The sequence below is a fragment of the Apis cerana genome, linkage group LG8 (assembly GCF_029169275.1).
Source record: "Apis cerana isolate GH-2021 linkage group LG8, AcerK_1.0, whole genome shotgun sequence".
Taxonomy (NCBI): Eukaryota; Metazoa; Arthropoda; class Insecta; order Hymenoptera; family Apidae; genus Apis; species Apis cerana.
In genome coordinates, this window is record NC_083859.1 from 6,248,203 (window position 1) to 6,273,136 (window position 24,934).

Sequence of the window (24,934 nt, forward strand, 5' to 3'; positions counted from 1 at the left end):
CAATACAGAATATTTGCATATCTTTTACTTTACAAAACAAAAATAGGTCACAGTTCATCCAAATATAAAATATTCTTCCAATTTTTACATTTTTTTCACTAATTTTTTAAAATGGAACAAATTTTAAAATGGAAAACAAAAATAAATATTAAAATATTAATTAATTTATCAAGAGCGATGAATGAATCTCTAATATTAATACATGTGATTAATCATTCAAATTAAATCATAATTTATATTCAATTTTGGAATATTTTTAAATTTTTTTTTACGAGATATATAAATATAAATGAAACATATAAATTATATTAGTATAATTTATCATATGTATATGGATCATTAACAATAACAATTAACCCTACTTGAGAAGAATAAGATAATTAGTTTCACTTGGCAACTTTTCTAACTAACCGTTTTACAGCCGATTCATAATTAACGGTACTTTAATTTACAAGCTCCCGATACAATTATCACCGTTATCGTTAAGTTTATTAAAATTATCTTACTATCTTACTAAGGCAAAATAAAAATCATTAATATTATTCTTAAAATAATCAAACAATCTTCTGCACAAATATCAGTTCTAGATACTAAAAACCATTGTCTATTACGTAATTTGAAATTCCGATAATCTTTCAAAATAAATGAAATAATCGATGAATTAAAAAAAACAAATTAATTTGATTAATTTCTAATAATCGATCGATTTATTCCTAATAATCTGAAGAATTCCTTAATTTTTAAAATCTTAAATTTTAAATCAAAATAAAAATCAAAATATCGATAGATAAATTTAAAAAAAATTAAGTCTTACCTTCAATTTTTTTTCAATTAAGTTTTACCTCTATTCCTCGCTAATAATCCCAATAAGCTTTATAATTTTTTCACTTCATATAAAAAAAATTTATTTATTGATCACCTGGTTTTAATAGTTTTAAAAAAATCTTCAATCACAATCGTTTTCAATTCACCGATATTCGTGAAAACTGTTATCGGTTAACTTCCGCGTAAAATCGATCGATAAACGAGCCAAACCGACAATTTCCATTAAGATAACCGCGATCCGCAAGCGTGACGCAGCGAATGAAGGAAAAAAAAAAAAATATTGTTTCGACCGGTTTCAAAACAGATTTTTTATCTGAATAGTATATCGTGCTCCTTTCCTTATCGTGCAACCATAACTGATAATTATTTTTCTTCTTTTCTTCTTTCGTTTTTTTTTCCTTCTCTTTTCTTCTTTTTTTCAAACCTGATGTCTCTGACGATCTATCACCAAATATAACCAGGTATCCCACATTATGATAAATCAACGTATCTTAGTTATGATTATCAGACCGTTTTCACGGTTCGTGGCTCGCGAGTCGAATACCACGACCCGTTTGCAGATCAGTGTCGCCTCGACCAGGAAATCGGTCTCGTCTTACAGGATGCCAGTGCGTCAATATTGACACGTTTCTTACGAAACCGTATAAGAAAAAATGAAGATTGAAAAGAAAAAGAAAGATTTGAAAAGAATTGAAAATTTGATGAATTTTTACAAAAATTGAAGATCATTGAGTCTAAAAAAGTTCAAGGTCATTCTTCAACATTTAATAATAATATGACAAGATTTATTAAAGTAATAGTAAAAAGTTTGTCTTATTTTTTATTAAATATAAAATAATAAAATTTTTTATGAATTGAATTATAAGTAAGAATAAAATAGAATAAGTAGAATTATTGAAATAATTTTTAATTAAATATGAAGAATTCACCACAGTAATGGATTATGGAACGTTATTATTGAACACTTAATGAATTAAAATTTATATATATTATGCTTTTCATAATGATTTTAAATGTAATTTGAATATTTGAAAATTTAACAATTTAAAAATTTATAGGAATCGATATTTATCAAATATATTTATAAATTTAAAAGCTTGAAATTTTAAATATTTGAAAATTTTTTTTATTGTTTTAAAATTAAAATTTTTTTAATGCTTCGAAATATTTGAATTAATTAATTAAAAAATTATAAATTTTTAATATTTCAATATTTTTTAATTATATAATTTAATAATCTGTAAATTTTAAAATTCAACATTTTTTAAATTTAAAAATTAAAAAAATTGTTAAATAAAATATTGTCAAAATTGTAATATATTATTCAGAATAATAGAATTCACTTGCACATGTAATCAATGATAATGAAAACAGGAAATTGATACGATCAATCAATGGACAATGGTAACAATGAATGATGAATTCTATAATATATATATATATATATATACATATATTATATATATATTATCTAACAATTGCGGAAAATTTCCAATTATTAAAGCAAATTCTATTATTAGTTTATAGACATAATAATTTGATATTTTATTTCAGGTTTTTAAATTATTAATTTTAAGATATTATCAAATTACAAAAAAAAAATTAACGGGAATAAACAAGAAAATTCAAATATCAACATTTTATTCTTCATTCGTGTAAAACTTCATTTGTTTGCTAAGAAACATTAAATAACAATAGAATTACCCGTATATAAAATTACAATGTGAACATTAAAAAGAAGTAAGAATTATGTAAATAATTAAGCACATTTTCGAAAAAAACAAATAAATACATATATGAATGACAACAAAATTCTTGCGATACTTAGTGATCATTATTATTATTAATTACTATTATAAATAATAATGAAAATATTTCGAATAATTTTTGTAAAATGAATAAGTGCAAAAATCCAATAATAAAAATCCAATAATAATATTATTATTTAATAATAATAATATTATTATAATAATATTAATAATAATATTATTTTGATACTTAACTGTGCGATATCATTCATAATAAAGTTGTAATCATTTGTGCAATAAAAATTATATAATTAATGTGTTCAACAACGAAAATTATACATTATTTACATATTTTTTGTATGTAAATTTTTAAATATTTAATCAATTATAAGATAAATCACAATAAAAAAAAATAGAAATAAAATTTCAAAATATTGCAATATTTGAGAAAATTTTTAATCAATAATATATATTAAAATCGAATTCAAATTTATAGATTATCAATTGTAGAAAATTAAATCTTTTAACTTTTATCACATAACGAGTTGAACATACATGCATTTAAATATGTTTTTCTTTTACATTTGTGTATATTATATTAAAATTTCTCGCATACTATCTCCTAATAATACTTTAAACTTACATCCGACTATGCGATTGGCTATCGATATTGGCATAATTTTCTTACAATTAAATTTGAAAGTGTTCGATAAATATTTCTTAATTATATTCAGTTTAACTTTTCAACTATTTACTGATTAATATACTATGCAAATTGAATTATTTAAATAGTACAAAAATGAAATTTAATATATACTAACAACTATCAACAACAATTAAAATAAATTCAGTCTCTTGACAATAATAAATGAAAACGAATGAAGTAATAAAAAAATTTTATCTCCTTTAAAAAAAACAAATTAATAAAACAACCCTTTAACAAATTACATTATTAAATTCTAATATAAGCATCTTTTAATCAATTATGATATGGTTCTTATTCTAAACAATTGTAACAAAAAAATCAACGAAACGTTAAAAGAAAAATAAATATATAAGACATGTAATAACTATAAAATTCATTAGTGAAGTAATCGGAACTGTTATAGATTAATTTTATCCTAAATTAAATCTAAATAAATCTTAGTATAACGCATAATAAAGCAGACTATAACATTTGTGCTTTAACTGGATTTGTAAAATGCATATATCGATCATTCAAGACAGAAGAATAATCATTAAATAGTGTCCTTAATAGAGATCGCAATACAAAGATAATTATCGCATAGCGATGATTTTTCAATATTTCAATTTCTTCGATTCACTATCTGCTGTTACAGATTAGTTAGTCTACGGAAATTATTATTCTAGCATTTAAGAATTACATATAGTTGTAAATCTAAGGCATACAGTTTTGATATGCTAAATTATAGTATCCTACCATGACTATAATTAAGAAAATCGAAATTTTTCGAATTTTTTTATTCCTAACTTAGGTCTATCTTGAAAATTCTTTTAATCTATTTAATAATATACTAGTAAAAAATTTATATAAATAGAATGAAAAATATTCCATCCTGAATATATTTTTCTTGTTTTTTGTTCCTATCTTTAAATGTAGATGCTTCTCGTTATATTGCAATTGCAAAAAATTACAAATAATATAAGATTATTTTAATTTTTAAGCTTATAATTTGTATTATTAAATATTATCTTGTAAATGTCTATATAACATGTAGTACAATGCCGTTTTTATTAGGCTATCATTGACTATTCTTACAACATTCAGTAAACTATTCTCTAAGCATTCAATAAAGATTCAAGAAAGAATTAGTTTTGTATGTTACTTATTAAAATTGCCAAGAAGTGTATGTTGCTGTCCATGGAGTGACGACTGACCAAGATGGAAATTGTGCTAAGAATCGTTTGAATCTTAAAGATGTTTGGTGTTCACCATGTAAAAAATGACCACCTAGTGCTATTGATAAGCATGGAGTTTTCGGCATATTATTTATCTACATAAGAAATACATAGATATTAAAAATATTATTAGCAAAATTAATACACATTCATTCATTTATTTATAAGAGTTTCATATTTTACTTACATTCAATTCAAGGGAAAATGTAAAAGGAACACAGTCAGATGCACAAGAATAATAAATAAAATATGTTTCTCTATTGTTCCATTTAGGTCCTTCTAATGGTTTTCCTTCTAAAATAGACCACTTCTGTAAATGAACCCCTTTATATGGAGATAAAATTATACTTATATGATCTGGACCTAGAAGTAAAATTTTAATTAATTTTTTTATTTTCTTTTCTCTTTATTTATTTATTTAATTTATATAATAATAAAAAAACTACCTGTAACATTAAAGGTAAAACTGACAATATTTTGTTTTATAGACTTTGAAATAAGTTCAAGTTTTGTTGGAATGCTAATTAATGGAGCAGGGCCTGGAATCCAACTTGTTTTCCTATTTAAAATATTTTTACATTAAATATATATTTGATTAAATTTTCTCTAATTTTTTTTAAAATAATACAATGTTGAATATATTAAAAATACCATAAAAATGTTGTAACAGGCATAAAATATGGTAGGCCGCAATATAATTCTTTTTCGCAATCTTTTATTGTTGACATTACTGCACCTATTTCAGGTACCACAGCTTCCACACTATGTGGACTATTCATATCTAAATCAGCTATCCAATATCCCGTTCCAGAATAACGTAAATTACCATCAACATCATAATATTGTTTTTGTGTGTGCTGAATATATATAAATCAGATATTTTTTATTATAAAATTATCAATCATTTCAATTATTTAATTTAATTATAAATCAATCAGAATTTAATTATAAAGATTACCGCAATCATAAATCGTTCTGGTGCTAATGATGATAAATCACCACTATAAGGAAAACCAAGTGGAGTTAAAATTAATACTCCTATAGTTATTAAAAATATTCCCATTAATACACTTAAGATTCTCTCTGCATTTTTTATTAAAAGTACAAATGGTAACTAAAAATAAATTATTATATTAGATTTTTATGATATAATAAAAAAGGCTTTTTTAAATGGCTTAATAACTTTAATAACAATATACCGTGAAACTAAGTAGCAAAGAAAAGAGGATGCATAACATATTAGCCATAACAACTTCTGAATTTATACTGCTACCAGATCGTCCCATTATAGGTATAAAAAGATAAAGAGCTCCAATTATTAAATAAAAAGATTGTATATAAGGTAGACATGTCGTCATTAAATAATAAAACAACCATTTCCAACCTATGAGCAAAATGAATTAAAAATAACATTAATTTCATAATAATTCCATGATAAAATAATTCATTGATAAATTATATATACCTCTCCATTTGTTAAAGAAATTACATCGAATTATATTTCCAATAGTAGGAAATACAACCCAATGTAATGGTATAAAACCAGATCGTATCTCAAATACAACACAAAAAGAAAGAATAGATATCCATATTATGGAATATGAATCACAATATATTTGATATAAAATCCATGCAGATTTAACTTCCTATAAAATGTTAATCAAAATTAAAAGATTAATAAAACTAAGAATATCTGTAATATATATTTTAAAATATTATTATAAACTTACCTTTTTTTGACGTGAGCCAATGAATAAAAAAAATGTCATTGATAGGAAAATAGTTGGAACCACATACAGAAAAAATAACCATGCTGGTCTTGCATACCAACTCATAACTTTTCCAAGTTTAGTAAGAATAAGTGCGATTAATGTACATGAAAGTATAGATACTAGCCACGAAACAATTATTGCTCCCGTACATAATAATAAATGTTTTAAATATATTGATTTTTTTGTATCTAAATTAAAATTTAAAATTTTGATTACATTAAAATTACATGTTAATAAATTTGATTTAATACTATGTACGTACCTCGACGAGCATTTTGTATATTTAAATATATCGAGTATATACTAACGATTATGCTAATAATATTAATTGTACATGCCATATATTGAGGCCATCTGATAACAAATGTACCTAAGAAATCAAAAAATACAGGATTTCCTGTGTGATCTTGAAATGGTATCTCGGATAAATAATTATCTAATATTATTCCTTGTAATAAAGCAAGAATATTATCTCCAGTTCTTTGTAAAGATCCTAATGGTATTTGGTGAATATTATCAAATTTAGTATGGTATACATAACCATTAGTTGCCCATGCAAAATCAAGACCTATAATTTTTTAAATATATATATAAAATATATAAATATCTAAAAAATAAAAAAAAGTATTAAATTAAAATAAATAATATAAAATGAATACCAGAAACATTTCCAAAATCTCTAAATATTCGAAAATCAGTATCTCCAGGTACAATGCCACTTTCAAATATTTCTTGAGCTAAGGATGATGCATAAGGATAAGGAACAGATGTAGCATATATCTATAAAAAAAATAAAAATATATTAAAATATCTATAATAATAACAAGTATAAGATAATTTATACTATTATTATTGTTATTATTATTATTATTATTATTCAATGGTACCTGAAGCATCCAAGAACTATCAGGTCCAGCCTGAAATAATAATTCGCGACCACCTGCACCACAAGCTTCTAAATTTATAAAAGCTCGCACTTCTTTAGCCCAAGGATGTTGTGTTATAAAGCCATGGGAAGCCTGTATAATTTTTTAAGTGATTAATTAAGTTTCATTCATTTATCAATAATTATATATAATTATATTTAATATACCTGTAATAAATTTTCTTCAGCACCATTAAATAAAAATATAATGTTATGCTTTAATAATTTTGAACTATGACTAATTACACGTAAAATTTCTAACATCACAGCACAACTAGCTCCATCATCAGATCCACCTAAAAAAGAAAATTAATTTAATATTTAATTATTGATAATTATTAAATAAAATTTTTTCATAATCATTACCAGGACTTTCTGGAAAAGTATCAAAATGACAATTTATCAATAAACTACTCTGAGTAGATCTATGAGGACCAATTTTAACAATGACATTTTGAACATTTCTATATACATTTGTCATTCCATCTAAAAATTTTAAAGGAAAAGCTCCACTATGCTTGGTTACATTGACTAGAATCTTATGATTCTCATTGGCTCCTTTAACTATATTATTAATGATATTAGTTAAATATTTAATTGCCAATACTTCATTTTCATAACTTCCAACAATTCGTGGTCCAATAGATGTAATATTGAGAAGATGATTATGTGCTCTTTCAGCAATAAATCTTCCAGGATATAAACCTTCTTTATTTATTGTTATTGGTTCAGGTAATTTCTTTTCAAATGTGATAATAATAATGGACACAAAAAGATAAAATGTAAAAAGAAAAAGTAAATGTTGAGTTTCATTTGGCAGTACTTCTTTCTTCTTTGAAGAAGCTTTATCCTCATATAATACATCACTAGTAGATCTTTTAGAGACATGTTGACGTAATCTTATTCCGTCTCTCTGAAAATTACCATTGTTAATATATAAAAACATAATTATATTAGTCAAAATGAACAAAGAATAATCTTACCATTGTCTGCATTCAAATATAAAAGGCACTTTGAAAAGAAATTAAGCTTTTGAATTAAAATTAACTCAGAGATGAACCACAATATTCAATTTAATATGATACATTAATCACATATATTACAAATTGTTTCATGCAAAGAAAATTTGTATTATTTCTTGTTATTTCTTCTTCATATGAAACAAATAAAAAAACATACAAGATTTTATTAATTTTTTTTTTTATTGTACTTGTAATCAAATATAATTTTAAATAATTGTACATAATATAGTATTTCTTGCAAAAATTTTACATAAAAATTTTATTATTGCAATTTTTTATTATGCAAAATTAATTTTTAAAATATAATAATTAAATAAGTATAATGCTCACCTTTCGTTGTATCTTTCTTGTATCTTTATTTCTTATTTAATTGGCACAATTTCGTATTCGTTAGTTCAAATTTATTCCTCCATGATTTCACGTTAATATATCCTGGATCATTGTTATCAATCGATTTAATCTCCATAAAAATACATTTAGATAAAATGTATTTATAGGTGAATTCATGTACCACTACGATTAGATAACCACATCATATTTTTTGAATAAAGATTTGTATAGACGATTGTTAGGTAGGTTACTCGATACTTGCTAATACGAATAAAATCATGCTTATATACATATATCTGAATACAGCATTATAGAAAAGTTAGCAAAAATAAAGTATGTATCGCAGTATAATTTGTAGCTATTTAGAAGACAAAGAGCAATCGAAATATAAAATAGTAACTTATAAAATACTAAATGTAATTTTATGAATGAAAAATATTTTTATTATGTGTGTAATTTATATTATCAATGCTATTAAAATAAAAGAAAAATACTATAAAGTTATATAAATATATAACAATTTTTAAAACAAACAAAAATATCATTATTTATTTAATTGTAAATAAGTTTCTAAAATTTATTTATATATTTTAAAATAAAAAAATATAGAAATTAAAAAAACAGACAATAAATAAATCATTAGCATTAAATTTTAAAAATATTAATTTTTTCTCTGTAATAAATTATATAATAAAATGAAAATTTAATTTTGAACAATTTAAAATTCCTTCAAAAAAGTATGATAAAAAATGTAAATCCAATCGTTTACTGCCATCTGTAGGAACGAGTTTTAATGAGGCCACAAAATTTGTTCGTTCAACGATAAGATTCTAATAGTAGGAATCGCTTCCATAACTAGCAGACGACTAAGTCTAGCAGACGGCGCATAGCTAGCGTCGTTCGCGGGCGCTTGCGACTTTGTTTCAAAATCGAAGATTGTTGAACGCCAAAAGATACGGTTTTTGTAAACGAAACTGAAGAGTTAATTGTGAAAAAAATAAAAATCAATCGAAATGGATCCCGAAGCATTCCTGGATATGGCCAATCAGGTCATTAAATTGAAAATGTTCCCGTACTTTGATATCGCACACTGCGTACTCTGTGCATTACACGTCAGAGAAGATTTAGGACCCGGTAAGCCCAAGCCTACCCGACGAATTCTAAATTTAATCTGCCCAGATTCAGCTTATACCTTTTCTAAGATTATGTTTCGCTCCCTACCATTTCTTTCTATTCTTTTTTAACATCCTTATCTTCTTATATGTTTATCTTTTTTGCTATTTTCTATCATCTATTAAGCTTTCTTTCTCATTTAAAATTCAGTAGAATTAAAAAAATATTTTGTATATTTTTTATTCGTAATTGGATGCTAAAGCTTTATTATCATTTTAAATATTTTTATTAATTTTCTATAAAATTATATATAAGATATATATATATAAAAAATCTGTTATTTAATTATAATTTTTTAGAATGTAATAAAAATTATTGTACATATTTATTTTTACATATACTTAACATTATTAACAATATAGAAATAAGATAAAAATAATATTTCTTTATTTATTTTATTTCTATATTATTCTCAATTTAACATTCATTAAATAAGAAAATTAAAAATCAAACAGAAAATTTTTCATCATATTGTCTATAATTATTTTCATAATAATATCTGGCACAATTATAATAATCTTACTTTGTGACATTCAATGAGCTAATCTATTTCAGTATACATCCTTGTGGACGCCAAATTTTTTTTCAATTTTTTGCTTCAATTTTTATTTCATATGATTTTTTATACTCTTATATTTATTTTATTCTAAATTATATAAAGATATTATAAATTATATTATAATTCTATAAATATTTAATAAAAATATAGAAATGTATTATATAAGAAAGAATATTTTCAAAATTAATGAAAGTTTTATTCCATGACTTTTTTTATGCAATAAAATGTGAAAAACTAATCTTTAAATAATAAATAATTAAAAAATCTTGTGTATATCTTATTAATATTTAATATTTCTTATTAATTTAATTTAACACTTATAACATTTCATTTATTATATATATTATATATCATATGCATTTTAATAAATTTTTTTTTACATTAATATCTTGCTATTATTATTATCATTATCATTATCATTATCAGATATCAGAATCTTTAAAATATATTAAATAGTATTATTTTCATGTTTATGGCAAGCTGGTATTATGTTTGCATGAATGCATATAATGTATACTTGTAAGGATTCCAAGCGACCTAGTTGAAACAGCATATCTCTTTAATATTTCATGGTGTATTATAAAAATAAAATTCTGTGGCAATTTAAATATTTGTAAATATTAAATTTTTATTTTTTTATATGAAATTTATTTATTTAACAAATATATAAAATTAAAAAAAATAGATTTATTATATTATTATATTAATTAATTACATTTTTTTAAATTTTGTAAAATTTTGTTAAATTTCATAATTTTTTTATTAATTTATATATAATTCTATTAATAATAGGTGCTCAAGCATTTTCTCGGAAACATCCTCTATCATGTTGGCTTTCAACAATGTTGGTAGTGTTTGCAAGTGGTATGCTATGCAATGGTCTTTTAGGAGAACCTATTCTTGCACCTTTAAAAAATACACCACAAGTAATAGTAGCAACCATTGTTTGGTTAGTATAAAAATATAATAGGAAGATTACCTATTAACTTATTAAATTTTAAATTATATATATTTTATATGGAAATTATTTTCTTTAAATTATTTTAATAAATTAAAATTTTTCTATAATATTTAATTGAACATATATTATAAAAAATATATAATATTAATTGCAAAATTTCACAGGTATGTGATATTTTATACACCATTTGATATTGGATATAAAATTGCTAAATTTTTACCAGTAAAAATTGTATGTGCTACTATGAAAGAAATATATAGGTATGTAAAAAAATAAATTATTTGTTATTTTATTCTTTAATATTATTTTTTATATAACATATTTTTCTATATATTATTTTTCTATAATTTACAGGTGTAAAAAAGTATATGATGGAGTAACTCATGCAGGAAAACTTTATCCAAATGCATATCTTATTATGGTATTAATTGGAACACTCAAAGGTAAATTCTAATATTAAATATATAAAGATAAAAATAAAAATATTCAAATATGTAATATATATAAAATATATAAATATATATATTTAATTTCAGGAAATGGAGCAGGTTTTACAAAACTTTTTGAACGACTTATACGGGGAGTGTGGACTCCAACTGCTATGGAATTTATGCAACCTAGTTTGTATGTTTATTTTATTTCTTTTTCATAAAGTGAAATTGAAATAAATATAAAATTTTTCATTTAGCCCTACAAAAGCATCAATGGTTGCATCCATTATTTTCGTCCTAGATAAAAAGACTGATCTTATTTCGGCACCTCACGCACTGGTTTATTTTGGTATCGTTATTTTCTTTGTGTATTTCAAGGTAATCGACATTTTTTAAATAAAATGTAATTTTTAATATCTTTGCTGTTAAGTGCAATTATTATTTATTTCATTTTAGTTATCATCTATTCTACTTGGAATCCATGATCCGTTTGTACCATTCGAAAATCTATTCTGTGCGTTATTCCTCGGAGGAATTTGGGATTCGTTAGCCAAATTGCTGGGCCGAGGCCAAGCTAAAGACGAGAAAGCAGATGCCAAAAAAAAGGATTAAATGTTTGTAAACTTCATTTACGTAATATTAGATAATATTATTTATAATTTTACTATTATATAATTTCAATTTATTTAAAATCTATCAAATTTATGCAATGTAACATTTAAAATAGTTTCTTTTTTTCTTTTTATAGGTACAATTTCTCCAAAATGGATTTTAATATTTGCAATGATTGATTCACTGAGAATCAATGAATGATATTAATTTAAATTAGTCAGACGATATTCGCATGTTTTAAAGTATGACCATGGACAAAACATTAAATATTGAAAGTACAATAATTTATTATCAAACATATTTTAATAATTATAAGTGATATATGTATGATATATTACTAAGGAGTATGACTTCCATTGTTAATAATATCAACAGTATTATTTCTGTTGAGAATATAAAACTTGCTAACATAATATGTCTTTTTATAATTAATTAAATTTTATCAAATTAACATTATGTAACGATTAATTCGTTATTTCTATAAAAATATAAAATTATTCATATAAAAATATTGTAAAAGTTAAAAATGTATCTCTTGTTGATTTTTTAATAATATGTACATATATACTGAATGTTTATTTTATTAGTTGCCAGCATTTTTCTCTCAAGCGATAAATTTAAAAAAAAAATAAAAAAATTTTTAAATGAAAAAAATGCTAGAAACTAATAGCGTGAACATCTTATATATACGCAAAATCATTCATACATATACATATACAACTCTTAGCAATAATAAAAATGTCATTAATATATTTCGTTATTAAGAAAAAGTGCAATTTTTAAATATGTAGTATAAAACTTAATGTTTTATTTTAATTCTGTTAATATGTTTTAATTTCTGATATTTTGTACATTGTAAACAAATAATTATTAATTATCGTACATACTCAGGTTAATAAAATTAAGGTAATATTCGAACAATAAAACTTCAGATAATAAAAAAAAATAACAATTAAAATTTAGTATAATGAAAATATAGGGATAATCAACAAGAAGAAAAGTAAAACTTTTTATACTATTTTATTATAATTAAATACGAATAATTGGTATTTATCATACACATATATAAAAAGAGTTTATCTCTGACTCAACAATGTGAATGTTCATTTACTATGAAAATTAAATGATGTAATTTTCATATAATATTCCAATTGATAAAATGTTATACATTTTCATACAATAAAATGAAGTTTGTTCTTCCATGTTATATTCTTTCATATTTACCATCTTTATCATTCTTTTAATATATGCTAAAAAACAAAATAATTATAAAAATGTTACTTTTTAAAGAAAAATTTAAAAGAACACAAGTCTATAATAAGAATATAGAATATAAGCATTCAAAAAAATTAAAAAGAAAAAAAAAGATTAAAAACATCAAAATTATTTCAAAAATATTTATTTTTTCTAAATATATATTTATATTTTTTGTTATAAAATTTAACAATTTAATAAATTTAACAAATCAAATTTTGAGCATCATTATACCAGTTATATTATTAATATGTACGTAAAATTAATTTTAATATTTAATTATTTATTTCTTGCATACATATATTTCTGCGATCTTACACACATCGGAATTTTTGAATTAACAACATTATTTGTTACATTAGTCCAGTCATAAAATACGTTATTTTTACAATTTATATCGCATATATTATTCTTAAAATGCTGTTTATGATAATTATCGATTACTTGATTTGCACGTTCCTTGTAAAGAGCACACTTTAAATTAGTTTCACTCAATTTTCTACAAATAGTAGATGGAATACAAGTAGACCGACCACATGTTTCTATTCGTTTACTTATATATTTCTTATCATAATTCATATCTGTCATCATAGTTAACGTTTCTTTATCCGATCTTATTATTGCTTGATTTTCATTGCATTTGATCACTCGAACTAGTATAGGATCTCGTTTTTGAACACCTACGTTTACTCTTTCTCTTATATCTCTTGCTAAGCATGCAGAATCTTTGAACAATTGAGAATCACTTTGAATTTGTATGTCACGATGAAACGATCCATTAATACCAATATCTTTGCAATTCAAATAAGTGCAAACATTCTTATCTGTCATTAAAAACTTTTTTTTCTTGTCCAATATTAATGTTTTGTCCATTATTTTTTGTTTTTCATCCTGTTTTGTAATCGTAGATCGAAATATTGGCATAAATATTTCTTCAGTCATTATCAATTTATTGTTACAGATAGAGGTGTCAATTTTTTTTAAACTAGGTTTTTTTTGAACTCCTTGAGAAAATGATTTTGTACCTAATTTCTGATAGGATTCTTTCAATTCTTTGATATCTTTCAACTCTAACATCATGATATGACTTTTGATTGCTGACACCATTTTTGTTGGATTAATTAAACAGTTCTCTTTCGGATAATATTTATGATCATCTGAAACTAATGCTTGTTATATTGCAAAAAATAATAAATTTTTATTATGTTCTGAATGAATAAGTTTTCAATAAGTATTGTGTTTTGAATTATTTGTATAACATGAATAATATGATGATAGGATAGGAATTATATCTTATAAAAATTTAATTTATGAATAGATTTAAATATAATTTCTTCTTTTTGAAAACTAAAATGTTAAAAACAATGGTAATATACAAATATATACAAATAGCAATTTTATAAAAAAAAAAGATATATATAAAATTATTTATTCAAAACATATTAATTATAACTTATTCGCTAAATTATTTAAAATCCGATAAACTTTAAAAAATTCGAAAATGATTTGAAAATCTTTGAAATCTTCTTAGAGTTTATGTTTTATGCTAACAATGAATAAAAATTTATGTTCTAGATTATAATAATTCTATAACTTACAATCGATTTGTTTCTTTAATTTCCCACATTGCGTTTTCTCTTCATGTATGAATAATATATTCTGCAAAAGTTGTTGTAAAAGTGACATCACGGAAGGATCTTCTTTACAAAGATGTAATATATTTTGTGGACACGTGTTTATTAAACATGAATCTTCAGATTCTTGTGTTGTTAATTGAAATAATTTTATTAATACATATAATATTTTAATAAAATATTACATAATATATAATATTATTCTTATCATACTAATCAAAATGCTTACTTTTTTTTTTTACACAATGTTTCAAATCCATATTTTGAATATATGTTACAGAATTACATGACTTGGATTGAATTAAAGATGGAAATTTTTCTTTAGAAATGCACTGTACAAAGTTCGATTTAAATTGTTTACTTTCTTTTGTTACACAACCAATATTACGAATTTGGTGTATGGACATAGTAGTTCCAGTTTCTGTCATGTTTTGTAAAGATATATGACAAGTTAAATTTCCTCGTGATACAAAAATAGTAGTTTGAATTCCTTTCGAAATTTGATCTATAATATTTACTAATACTTCTTTTGATTCTGTAGAATTTTTCTTATATTTATCAGTTTGATTTTCTTTTTGATCAATTTGATTTAAAGTTTGAAGTGAAACAGATTTTTTTATTCCATCTGTTATAGAAACTGTATTCTGTACTTCTTTATCAATATAATTAATCGTATTAGTATCTATTTCGTTTTTTTTGAATTGATGAATGTTTTCAGGAAAAACTTGTATTTCTTTCGTAGATGTTTCTAATTTTTCATTCTGTATAAATTTCATATTTTGAAAAGCATTTTCTATAGCGAGTGATTTTGATTTTAAAGATTTATTTGGATCTGATAAAATTATTTTTAGATGAGTAGAAGCTTTTATGGTATCAAACTGCAATTTATTTGTTATTACGGGAATATTTATTTGCATTGGTGTTTCTATATCATGTTTTGAACTCTTTCTAGAATCATTACTATATTGTACTTCTGCATTTGTATATGTCTTTAGATTTTGTTTTTCTTTTACAGATTCTACTGATGTTGATTTAGATTTTGTTATTAAATTTCCATTAGATGTATGTTTTGGTAATTTTGGTAAAATTTCGGAATCTCCAGAATAATTCACATTTTTTTTTGAATAATAGATCGATAAATCAGTGTTGTTCAGAGATTGATAAGGCAGATCTAGATAAAATACATAAATTTAAATTAGCTGCATAAATTATATTTCTTATATAGTATGTTTTAATAAAAAAGAAATTTCAAATTATCATTTCATAATTAAAGAATTAAATTTGATAAAATTTTCAGATAATTTTTATTTTATAAAAAAATATAAATTAATTTATGATATTTATATGTACTATCACGTGTAACTTTGTCACATCCAGCACAATTAGTATAAATTCCAAAAATGTCTTTATTATATTCAGAACAAGAAGTATAATTTTTTTTTGAGTTTTCCTCAATTTCTTTATATTTTATATCTTCCCAACCACATAATGGACATTTTAAAAATGGTGATTCATAATTCTCATAATTTTTTCTTAAAGAAGAAATATCATTAAGTTTAGAATCCATTGAAGTTTTTGAAACAAGCTCAGGATATTCTAAAATTATAAAAAGAAATAAAACATTTATTTGTTTTATTTTAAAATAATTTTTTTTACCCATTGTTTCAAACTCGGTATCTCTAGTTGGTTTTAAAAGTGATGTATGATCTTCTTTTCGGTCTGTTAAATAATTCTCCTTTGGTCTAAATTGTGAATAAGGAATATATTTTATTTTTTTTTCTTTTATTATTGTATTCATGTTATTTTTCTTGGTCAAATGAGATGGTTTTTCTACGGATTTGTTTCTCTGATCATAGTTTTTTTCATTGTTAATTCTTTTTATGTTATCACTACTTAAGGATTTGGTTGTTTCTCGTTGCTGGACTTTTTCCTCGTCTGCGATTACTTTCATCAACATATCTGCTACTATGTTGTACCAGCAAAATGGTGATTTATATTCTTGTTGAGATTGTTGTAGAGTTTTGATCATCTTCATTTGCTCCATTTTATATCTGTATTTATATACAATAAAAATTTGATTTTCATTTCTTTTTATATATAATTATATAATATAATAATATAAAATTATATATATAATTATATATAATAATTTTAAATGTTTATATATAAATATTTAAAAAATAATTAATTTAAAAATATCTCAAATATTTTCAATAATAAAACTTAATAATTAGTTTTTCACAACAAATACAGTTTATATATTTTTATTATGATCTATTACTTTTCATTATTTAAATGAAAAGTAATAGATTTGATTTTTTAAAATTTAGATTAAACATAATTTTTTATTTTCAAAATTATCAGAAGATTATAATAATTCTAAACATGTAAATTAACATATAAAAAAAATAATATATAACATATAAAAATAGCTTAATGAATTTAATTAAAAACAATAAATATTTTAACTTGGATCATGATAAATGAAAGGATCTGTATATTTTTTTCTCATTCAATAATATGAATTATGAGTATTATATAAGATATTAATATATATATATAAATGAAACATTTTTGGATAAAATAGATTTTAAAGATCGATATAGAAGTTAGTATACAAAAATATCAATTGAAATTTATTTATAAATCATAAGCAATTTAAATTTATATTAAGAAACATGACATCATTCATCATTTCGTTTTGTTTTCATATATTTAAGATGTTTATAATTTAATAAATAAGTTTCAACCAATATTTCTTTATACCGACTTTTATGTTTTTTTGATCTCTAGAATCGATCTTCCAAAGTGATTCTAAAAATATATTAACATCTTGTATAATCATTTTATTATTATAAAAACAAATTACACTCAATCATAATATTTTTTGTTTTCTCGCTTATCTCTTCCACAATATTTATTACCAAAAATTCCGATCGTACATTACTTTTCTCTTATACTCTTGATTTGGTGCAAATAATCAATTACAGTAAAGCCAGGTATATTGAGGTCATCGATTATTTTTTGCAATGCCTTATTCTTCTCGTAACAATTATAATAATTCTTATGATAAGGGTTCCAGAGGCATGGATATTGCTCGTATTCTTTTAAAAAATTAATCACTAATTTCTCGTTCCATTTGGATGACATTTTGTAATAAGAATATTTTTATCAACAAATTTTAATACAATATCACTGAAAAAACAGTATATATAATTTTATGTACATTTATAATTTTAAATCTATCCACATAATAAAGTCAATTTTGGTTAAAGAATGCAACTGAATTTGATCGCGCGATACATCGAACGAAAGCATTTGTCAAATCATTTTATATTATTTTATTAACTTCCTTTTTGCAATTCTATGAATTAACATTATGATGTTATGTTTTACATATTATATCTTTTACAGATTTTTTTTTTAATTATTAGACAAATATAAATAATTCGTAAATTTTTATTTCCATTGTTTACAATCGAAGTCATAAGAAGAATCGGTCTTAATTTTGATAACTGGAAGACCGCAGCTACAAGTAATTTCCTTATGTAATAGTGTACATTCACTACAAGTTGAAGATGTATAACAATCCAAATATCTTGATTTCATATTATCCAGACGTTCTTGAGCAATTAGATCTTGTATATGTTTCTCTAATTTAATAGCAACTTCTAAAAATAAATTATATATTAGTTTAATAATTATCTTTATAACATATTAGTATTAATATTCACCGAAACTTATATTTCGCAATTGAAATGCAATACTCTTGCCGAACATATCAAACTCATCGATTTTCCTTGCCTCTTTAATATCATTTTCTGTCAAAATATAATCTATACCATCAATATCTTTCTGAAAATTATTTTCTATATTTAATTTAATTTGTAAATGCTCTAAATTAGATATTTGGATAGAACTTATACATTTTCGGATTTATAGAATAGAATTTTTAATCTGATAATAAAAATCTATTTACCGGATCATTTTTCATCATTATAGTCATCAGATTTGCAGTGTTAGATTCATTTTCTATACACACTTGGCAAGTTGTACATGCAGTTTTGAAATAAGAGATTTCGGTTTGAGTTGCATGCTCTGTATTGATATTTTTCTTGGTATTATTAGCAACATCAATTCGAGTTATTTTTTGCATATGTAAATAATTTTTGCAATCTGTAGGTTGCGAAGTAATAATTTCCTCATGTTCATCCGGGATAAAAAATTTTTCTACTTTTCTAAAAGTGAAGAAATTTTAATATATTTTATCATAATATATTAATGTTATATATTATCAATATGATACATATGATATATATGTAATATACATATATATAATAAATAATATAAGTTACTTGATACGAGTACGAGGTTTAATTATATTCGATTTATCACAATAACAAGTTGCATATGAATAATTACAATCCTTATTTAATATTCTTTGTTCTACAGAATTTGAATGTATTCTGTATTGATCGCGTATTTCATCACAGTAGTTTCTAAATGTGTCTCTTTTATCATCATATTTCTAAATATGAAGTTAATTGTTATGATAAATAAATAAAATTCTTATAATATATTTTATTATAATTGAATAATATACACCTCACAAGTATCACTATACGTTGCTATAAATGGAAAGAATAATTGGTGTACTATTGGAAACCAGCTCATTGTTGGACTGTAAAATTTCTCACAAGATATCGCAGCACTAATTTTAGACAATTCATAACAATATTGAGCTTTTACATAAGTAATCCTTTTGATACAATCACAAACTGTTAAACCACAAACGTTCATAGAATTCACGATCTCTTTGTAAGCTTTGTAACGATATAGTTTATTTCTAAAATTTGGGTGAAAAGGATTTCTTAAACACTCGTGTTTACTATAAAGAGTTACTAATCTCAATGTTAAACTTTCGGTCCATGCAATTGGCATGATAAATTGTTTTAATCATTTGCAGCATAATCAGGTTATTTAATCTTTCACTTGTATTGATGCCACAATTTACATATCGTAAAAGCTTTGTGTTCACATCTTGAGCTCATACGAAAATTCTTAGCAAGAATTTCTGTGCTGAAAGAATGCGATGAGCGAATTGCGTTTAGATTATACATTATACAAGACAGGTTAAAAAAATTATTAAAATTTAGAGAAATATATATGAAAAAAAAAAAAAAAAATGAAAGAATAGATGAAATATATAGTCTCCGTAACTATTGTTTTTTTTATAAATGTATACATAATAAAATAATAAAATGAATAATTCATAATATAACACGAATAACGAGCAACATACAAAGATCAAAAAATTTATTTAGCCATATTTGTTGTTAAAAGCATTATTATAACGTATCTTACAGATTAAATTATTTTAAATTATTTTTGCATGAAATAAAAATTATTTTTAACCATGAATTCAATGCAATATGTTTTTTGTTACAGACTAGAACCAGTGATAAATAGAATAGAACAAAATTTAACACTTTGAAGCTAAATTTTTATAACTTATTTTCAATTTGTTTTTCATATTAAATATTTTGATTTTATGGAAAATATTATTTTAAATTTTAATTAAACTGAATTATTAAAGTGCACTTGTAGCTTCAAAGTATCTAAACATGTGAATATATGATTCATATACAATTATGAATATGTATAATTTATCATATGTTCAATAGTTTTACATTCTAAATTAATATACTCAAGATGAAAAATATTAGCATTTCTTGTACATTGTCATTAACAAAAATATACATTTTGCCTCTGATACAAATAAATTTGTATGATTAACTGTTTCTTATCATATTATATACAATAATTTTTTGTATATAACATACATATTTTTTTTTTATAATTATTAATTATTAAGATTATCTTACTATGCTATCTTACTTAATATATTACTTATGCTATTAATATAATCTTACGAAGTAGACTCAATACCCGAAGCTATTGTAGGTAATTGTTGAGGTACAAAATTTATAACTTCATGATAAACAAGTTCTAAAAAAAATAAAAATTAATTATATTATATTATCAATATATAACAGATTAAAATTATATTAAAATAATAAAACAAACCTTTCCATTTTTCAACAGGTAAATCCATATCTTCAAAACTTTGATCATAAGGCAAAGATATTGGTTCATCAGTTGGATCAGCATATTGTGCAAGATATGGATGAGCTAAAGCTTGTTCTGCTGTAATGCGTTTCTCAGCATCTAATTCTAACATTAATTCAAGTAAATCTATAGCTAAAAAGTAATATAAAGATATGTTTATTACGTTTATTACGTTTAATATATAAAAATAATTTTTACATAATTTAGAAGATTTAATTTATATGATAATTACCTAAAGGATTGGCTCCGCGGAAAACATCTTTGAAATTCTTTTTTTTAAGCGGAGGTAAACTTTGTATATAATTTCTTGCCTAAAATAATAAATTTTTTTTGTTACATTTCAATTTTTATATTAATATTTGAAATTTATATAAATTTTTTAAAAATTATATATAAAATAAATTATATTTCTATATGCTCAATTTCACTAATAATAATTCATTTTATTTATTTATTATTTATGTAGAATATAATATAAAAAACTTAAAGCAAAATCATATTATAAAATAAAATTATTATATAAAATTTTATTTTATTATATTATTTTATTATATAAAATTATTTTAATATAAAATTATTTTAATATTGTGGAGAGAAAAATGTAAATAAATTATGATAAAAAAATTTAGATTCATAGAAAAAATGATTGAAGAAATGATTAAAGAACTTAACAAAAAATATTGATAAAAAAATTACCTCTTGACTGGTAATTTTGCTTAAAGTTTCCTCTGTGGGCGTTCCACAGAGTACTAAGACTCGTGTTAGATGATCAATGTCTGCTTAAAGTTAAGGTATGTTTAAAGCATAATTTATATTATATAGAAGAAATGGTAAAAATTCAAATATAAAATGAATTAAGTTTATCTGTTTTAAACACTTGTTAACATTTGAAAAAAGTACACACACACGCACGCACGCACGCACGTATGCACACGCATGTTTATACAAAAAAGTTCATAAATATTATAAAAAAATCTTTTATTTTAGTCATACACAATAAAATTTATTAATCAAAAAAATATAAATTAGTAAGAAATATGTAACATGCAAGGCATGTAAATCGCAAAATGTTATAAATAAGCAACATGCACTATTTATGGTTTTCTCTTTTTCTATTTCTAATAATTATGTAAAAAAAATTACTTACCGATTCTGACGATATTTTTTGCATAAATTCGTCTCGTGGAGTACCCAGTATCTCCATTATTAAATTCAATTGATGAATATCTGCTCTTGCTAAGGTTCCACCACACCTTTTTCTATTTTCACTAAATATTTTGATTATTAAATAAGTATAACAAATAATATAATTTCATGCATTATTGTCTGTGAATATGAAATATGAACATAACAACATGTATGGCTTTTTGTATTTATATAAAAAGTAATTTCCCTCACTTTTAAACAAAAACTAAATTAAAGCACTTTCTGCCAGCTGGCAAATAAAATATTATGTAATTAATATATTAGTAAAATAAATGAAAATATTAAAGCAAGAAAGAAGCTATGTAGACCCTTAGCAAAAAGCATATTTTTTAATTCTGATAATTAAAAATAGTTAAAGATTTGTAATATTCATTGAACAATTAGGAAAAAAGATTTGTATATTAGTATAATTAATTAAATAAAAACATTGATTTTTATTATTAAATATTAATATTTAAAGAGATTAAAAAGCATAGTTATAAAAAGGATACGATCTGTTCCCGGAAATAACGTTCGCCCTGTTAATAATTCAGCCATTATACATCCAACAGACCAAATATCAACTAAAAAAGTATAAATATTGTATTATATTAAAAACAAATTGCAAAATAAAAAAATATATACCTGTTTGATTGTAATGCATCCAATTGAGCATAATTTCTGGAGCTCTATACCACCTTGTAGCAACATAACCAGTCATTTCATTTTCTGTAGGTCTAGCCAATCCAAAATCTAAAATTTTCAGCTCACAATCCTCATTTACAGCTATGTTAGAAGGCTTCAAATCCTATATTTATAAATAATATATATTTAAAAATATTCTTTATCACATTTAAATTGTCAGTATCATTTGATATTGTAAAGTAAAGTATTACTTTACCCTATGTATTATACCCGCGGAATGAATATATTTGAGACCACGAAAAATTTGATAAACAAGAAATTGTACATGATCATCAGAAAGCTTTTGAGTTCTTACAATATTATTGAGATCTGCACCCATCAGATGCGTCACTAAATATCTATTAAAAGTATATGTCATTACTAAAACATGATAAGGAGTCATAATCAAGGGATTGAAGAAGTACAAATAAAATTATAGCAAAATATAAAATGAAATACTTACACTTGTTGAAAATCTTCTAAAGAAGAAGATGGATGAAAAACATCTAATAAACCAATTATCTGCAATTAATTATATGATTATTTATTATAAAACTTATAAACTTTTATTTCTATAAAATAATAATCTAATTAAATTTATTATAGAATATAATTATTTTTAAATCTAATTTCAAGACAAAGTCTACTATTTTACTGTGCCAACTTCAAAAATACATTATATACATATATATATATATTATTCATATTTCTACACTCACATTTTCATGATTCATGTGTTTCAACATACGAAGTTCTCTATAAGTGCGTTTTGCATGTACAGCTGACTGGAATGGCCTGGCTAATTTTTTTATTGCTACTTTCTGACCAGTTTTTGTATCAAGTGCTGAACTAAAAAAAATGTACATATACATATATTATATATATTATAAATATGTTATATTTAATATTATTTATTTATAAATTAAGATATTTAAATTTAATAAAAAAATTAATATTCTAATTTTTTTTATTATTTATTTTTCTCTCAATAATTAAAAAATTAAATAATTATTATTGAATATTAATATAAATTTTAATATAAATGTTTATTCAATAATTTATATCATAAAATATTTTAGATATAAGTAAATAAAAATACAAAATATTTTGCAAAAGAAATTTGAATAATGCATCTCTTATCCAATTTATTTTCATGAAGAAGCATTGACAAATATTTCTAATTTTAGTTTGATTACAATATAGAATACAATGGTACATGAAATATTTGCTCCAATAATAATTTTTATTTTAACTACAAAAAAAAAAATTAGTTATAATTTCAAGCGGTATAATGAATAATAGAAATGTCAAGGTTATGATTAATTCTTTCTAACTAAATTTTGAATTATTAATAAGACTTAAAATTAGATCGTTTAAAATTATAAATATTTGTTCAAATGGAAAATAATCGAAAAAAAACATTTGAAATTAGATTATTGCTTAGATTTTATATCATTAGAATTATTTTCTTCCTTTACCACACTTGTCCATAAGCTCCCGATCCTACTGGTGTTAACATTTGATATCGTTCCGGAACCTCCCATTCGGTCCTATTTATTTCGATTTTATGAAACTGCGGCATACTACATGCAATTATTCACTCAAGTCGTTTAACAAAATACTATACAAATACGAGAAAAATCACAAACACTCTGTATTAAAGTTTAGAATTGTACTTTACAAACAGTTTGTACATTTCTAAATTAGCTCACTATTAAAAACTACTCGTATATCGTATATAAGACTATTATCCCTCGATATTCAGTCGAT

At 22.5% G+C, this 24,934-nt stretch overlaps 5 protein-coding genes and 1 long non-coding RNA gene across 13 annotated transcripts; 2 read left to right on the forward strand and 4 right to left on the reverse strand.

Moving 5' to 3' along the window:
- The first annotated feature begins 1,438 nt into the window (after nt 1-1,438).
- Nucleotides 1,439-3,348, forward strand: LOC133666564 (uncharacterized). The gene is made up of 2 exons (XR_009830883.1): nt 1,439-1,574; nt 2,380-3,348. It is a non-coding gene; the product is annotated as an uncharacterized LOC133666564 (long non-coding RNA).
- Nucleotides 3,349-4,304: 956 nt separating this feature from the next.
- Nucleotides 4,305-8,683, reverse strand: LOC107992618 (endoplasmic reticulum metallopeptidase 1). 2 transcript variants are annotated; one of them, XM_017048620.3, is made up of 15 exons: nt 8,543-8,683; nt 8,174-8,337; nt 7,557-8,103; nt 7,359-7,486; nt 7,153-7,284; nt 6,925-7,045; nt 6,528-6,833; nt 6,224-6,453; nt 5,959-6,139; nt 5,693-5,877; nt 5,452-5,607; nt 5,145-5,350; nt 4,940-5,052; nt 4,681-4,856; nt 4,305-4,588 (listed from the first exon to the last, which is right to left on the reverse strand). In XM_017048620.3, exons 2-15 carry the CDS (start codon nt 8,183-8,185, stop codon nt 4,424-4,426), a joined length of 2,658 nt encoding a protein of 885 aa, XP_016904109.2. In that variant the 5' UTR covers nt 8,186-8,337; nt 8,543-8,683; the 3' UTR covers nt 4,305-4,423. The 2 variants fall into 2 exon arrangements, with proteins under 2 accessions (XP_016904109.2, XP_016904108.2); XM_017048619.3 differs by having other exon boundaries at nt 8,174-8,340.
- Nucleotides 8,684-8,980: 297 nt separating this feature from the next.
- LOC107992619 (trimeric intracellular cation channel type 1B.1) lies at nt 8,981-13,480 on the forward strand. Its single transcript, XM_017048621.3, has 8 exons — nt 8,981-9,676; nt 11,067-11,223; nt 11,400-11,495; nt 11,590-11,678; nt 11,772-11,859; nt 11,924-12,044; nt 12,123-12,280; nt 12,415-13,480. Exons 1-7 carry the CDS (start codon nt 9,556-9,558, stop codon nt 12,276-12,278), a joined length of 828 nt encoding a protein of 275 aa, XP_016904110.1. The 5' UTR covers nt 8,981-9,555; the 3' UTR covers nt 12,279-12,280; nt 12,415-13,480.
- Nucleotides 13,481-13,582: 102 nt separating this feature from the next.
- On the reverse strand, nt 13,583-18,343 carry LOC107992581 (uncharacterized). Of its 4 annotated transcripts, XM_028664195.2 has the most exons (6): nt 18,036-18,343; nt 16,823-17,217; nt 16,517-16,762; nt 15,396-16,337; nt 15,131-15,292; nt 13,583-14,695 (listed from the first exon to the last, which is right to left on the reverse strand). In XM_028664195.2, the coding sequence occupies exons 2-6, from the start codon at nt 17,208-17,210 to the stop codon at nt 13,812-13,814; spliced, it is 2,622 nt and encodes an 873-aa protein (XP_028519996.1). In that variant the 5' UTR covers nt 17,211-17,217; nt 18,036-18,343; the 3' UTR covers nt 13,583-13,811. The 4 variants fall into 4 exon arrangements, with proteins under 4 accessions (XP_028519996.1, XP_061934312.1, XP_061934313.1 ...); XM_062078328.1 differs by having other exon boundaries at nt 16,517-17,217; nt 18,109-18,343; XM_062078329.1 differs by having other exon boundaries at nt 13,583-14,689; nt 16,517-17,217.
- Nucleotides 18,344-18,607: 264 nt separating this feature from the next.
- LOC133666561 (uncharacterized) lies at nt 18,608-20,107 on the reverse strand. The gene is made up of 5 exons (XM_062078350.1): nt 19,772-20,107; nt 19,522-19,694; nt 19,146-19,404; nt 18,901-19,021; nt 18,608-18,837 (listed from the first exon to the last, which is right to left on the reverse strand). The coding sequence occupies exons 1-5, from the start codon at nt 20,105-20,107 to the stop codon at nt 18,626-18,628; spliced, it is 1,101 nt and encodes a 366-aa protein (XP_061934334.1). The 3' UTR covers nt 18,608-18,625.
- Nucleotides 20,108-20,465: 358 nt separating this feature from the next.
- Nucleotides 20,466-24,922, reverse strand: LOC107992603 (mitogen-activated protein kinase p38b). 4 transcript variants are annotated; one of them, XM_017048593.3, is made up of 10 exons: nt 24,643-24,922; nt 23,884-24,013; nt 23,628-23,686; nt 23,382-23,523; nt 23,126-23,288; nt 22,993-23,064; nt 22,443-22,522; nt 21,528-21,606; nt 21,254-21,427; nt 20,466-21,175 (listed from the first exon to the last, which is right to left on the reverse strand). In XM_017048593.3, the coding sequence occupies exons 1-10, from the start codon at nt 24,744-24,746 to the stop codon at nt 21,096-21,098; spliced, it is 1,083 nt and encodes a 360-aa protein (XP_016904082.2). In that variant the 5' UTR covers nt 24,747-24,922; the 3' UTR covers nt 20,466-21,095. The 4 variants fall into 4 exon arrangements, with proteins under 4 accessions (XP_016904082.2, XP_016904081.2, XP_061934325.1 ...); XM_017048592.3 differs by lacking the exon at nt 22,443-22,522 and adding an exon at nt 21,992-22,071 and having other exon boundaries at nt 24,643-24,918; XM_062078341.1 differs by having other exon boundaries at nt 23,884-24,008; nt 24,643-24,905.
- Nucleotides 24,923-24,934: the final 12 nt, after the last annotated feature.

Excerpts from the sequence above, each read along its gene's own strand:
- LOC107992603 (XM_017048593.3), bottom strand. The coding sequence starts at position 24,746 with ATGCCGCAGTTTCATAAAATCGAAATAAATAGGACCGAATGGGAGGTT. Across the intron at positions 22,523-22,992 it reads GTTATTTCCGGGAACAGATC|ATATTCATCAATTGAATTTA; the intron begins GTATCCTTTTTA and ends TAGCAAGAGCAG. Across the intron at positions 21,607-22,442 it reads AAAAAATATCGTCAGAATCG|GCAAGAAATTATATACAAAG; the intron begins GTAAGTAATTTT and ends TTATTATTTTAG.
- LOC107992618 (XM_017048620.3), bottom strand. Across the intron at positions 7,046-7,152 it reads ATAGTTCTTGGATGCTTCAG|ATATATGCTACATCTGTTCC; the intron begins GTACCATTGAAT and ends TTTTTTTTATAG. Across the intron at positions 6,454-6,527 it reads TATACAAAATGCTCGTCGAG|ATACAAAAAAATCAATATAT; the intron begins GTACGTACATAG and ends ATTTTAATTTAG.
- LOC133666561 (XM_062078350.1), bottom strand. The coding sequence starts at position 20,107 with ATGCCAATTGCATGGACCGAAAGTTTAACATTGAGATTAGTAACTCTT. Across the intron at positions 19,405-19,521 it reads AAACCTCGTACTCGTATCAA|AAAAGTAGAAAAATTTTTTA; the intron begins GTAACTTATATT and ends CTTCACTTTTAG. Across the intron at positions 19,022-19,145 it reads TAATGATGAAAAATGATCCG|AAAGATATTGATGGTATAGA; the intron begins GTAAATAGATTT and ends AATAATTTTCAG.
- LOC107992619 (XM_017048621.3), top strand. The coding sequence starts at position 9,556 with ATGGATCCCGAAGCATTCCTGGATATGGCCAATCAGGTCATTAAATTG. Across the intron at positions 11,224-11,399 it reads ATAGTAGCAACCATTGTTTG|GTATGTGATATTTTATACAC; the intron begins GTTAGTATAAAA and ends AAAATTTCACAG. Across the intron at positions 11,679-11,771 it reads ATTAATTGGAACACTCAAAG|GAAATGGAGCAGGTTTTACA; the intron begins GTAAATTCTAAT and ends ATTTAATTTCAG.
- LOC107992581 (XM_062078328.1), bottom strand. The coding sequence starts at position 17,210 with ATGGAGCAAATGAAGATGATCAAAACTCTACAACAATCTCAACAAGAA. Across the intron at positions 15,293-15,395 it reads ACATTGTGTAAAAAAAAAAA|AATCTGAAGATTCATGTTTA; the intron begins GTAAGCATTTTG and ends TAACAACACAAG. Across the intron at positions 14,696-15,130 it reads ATTAAAGAAACAAATCGATT|TTTCAGATGATCATAAATAT; the intron begins GTAAGTTATAGA and ends AACAAGCATTAG.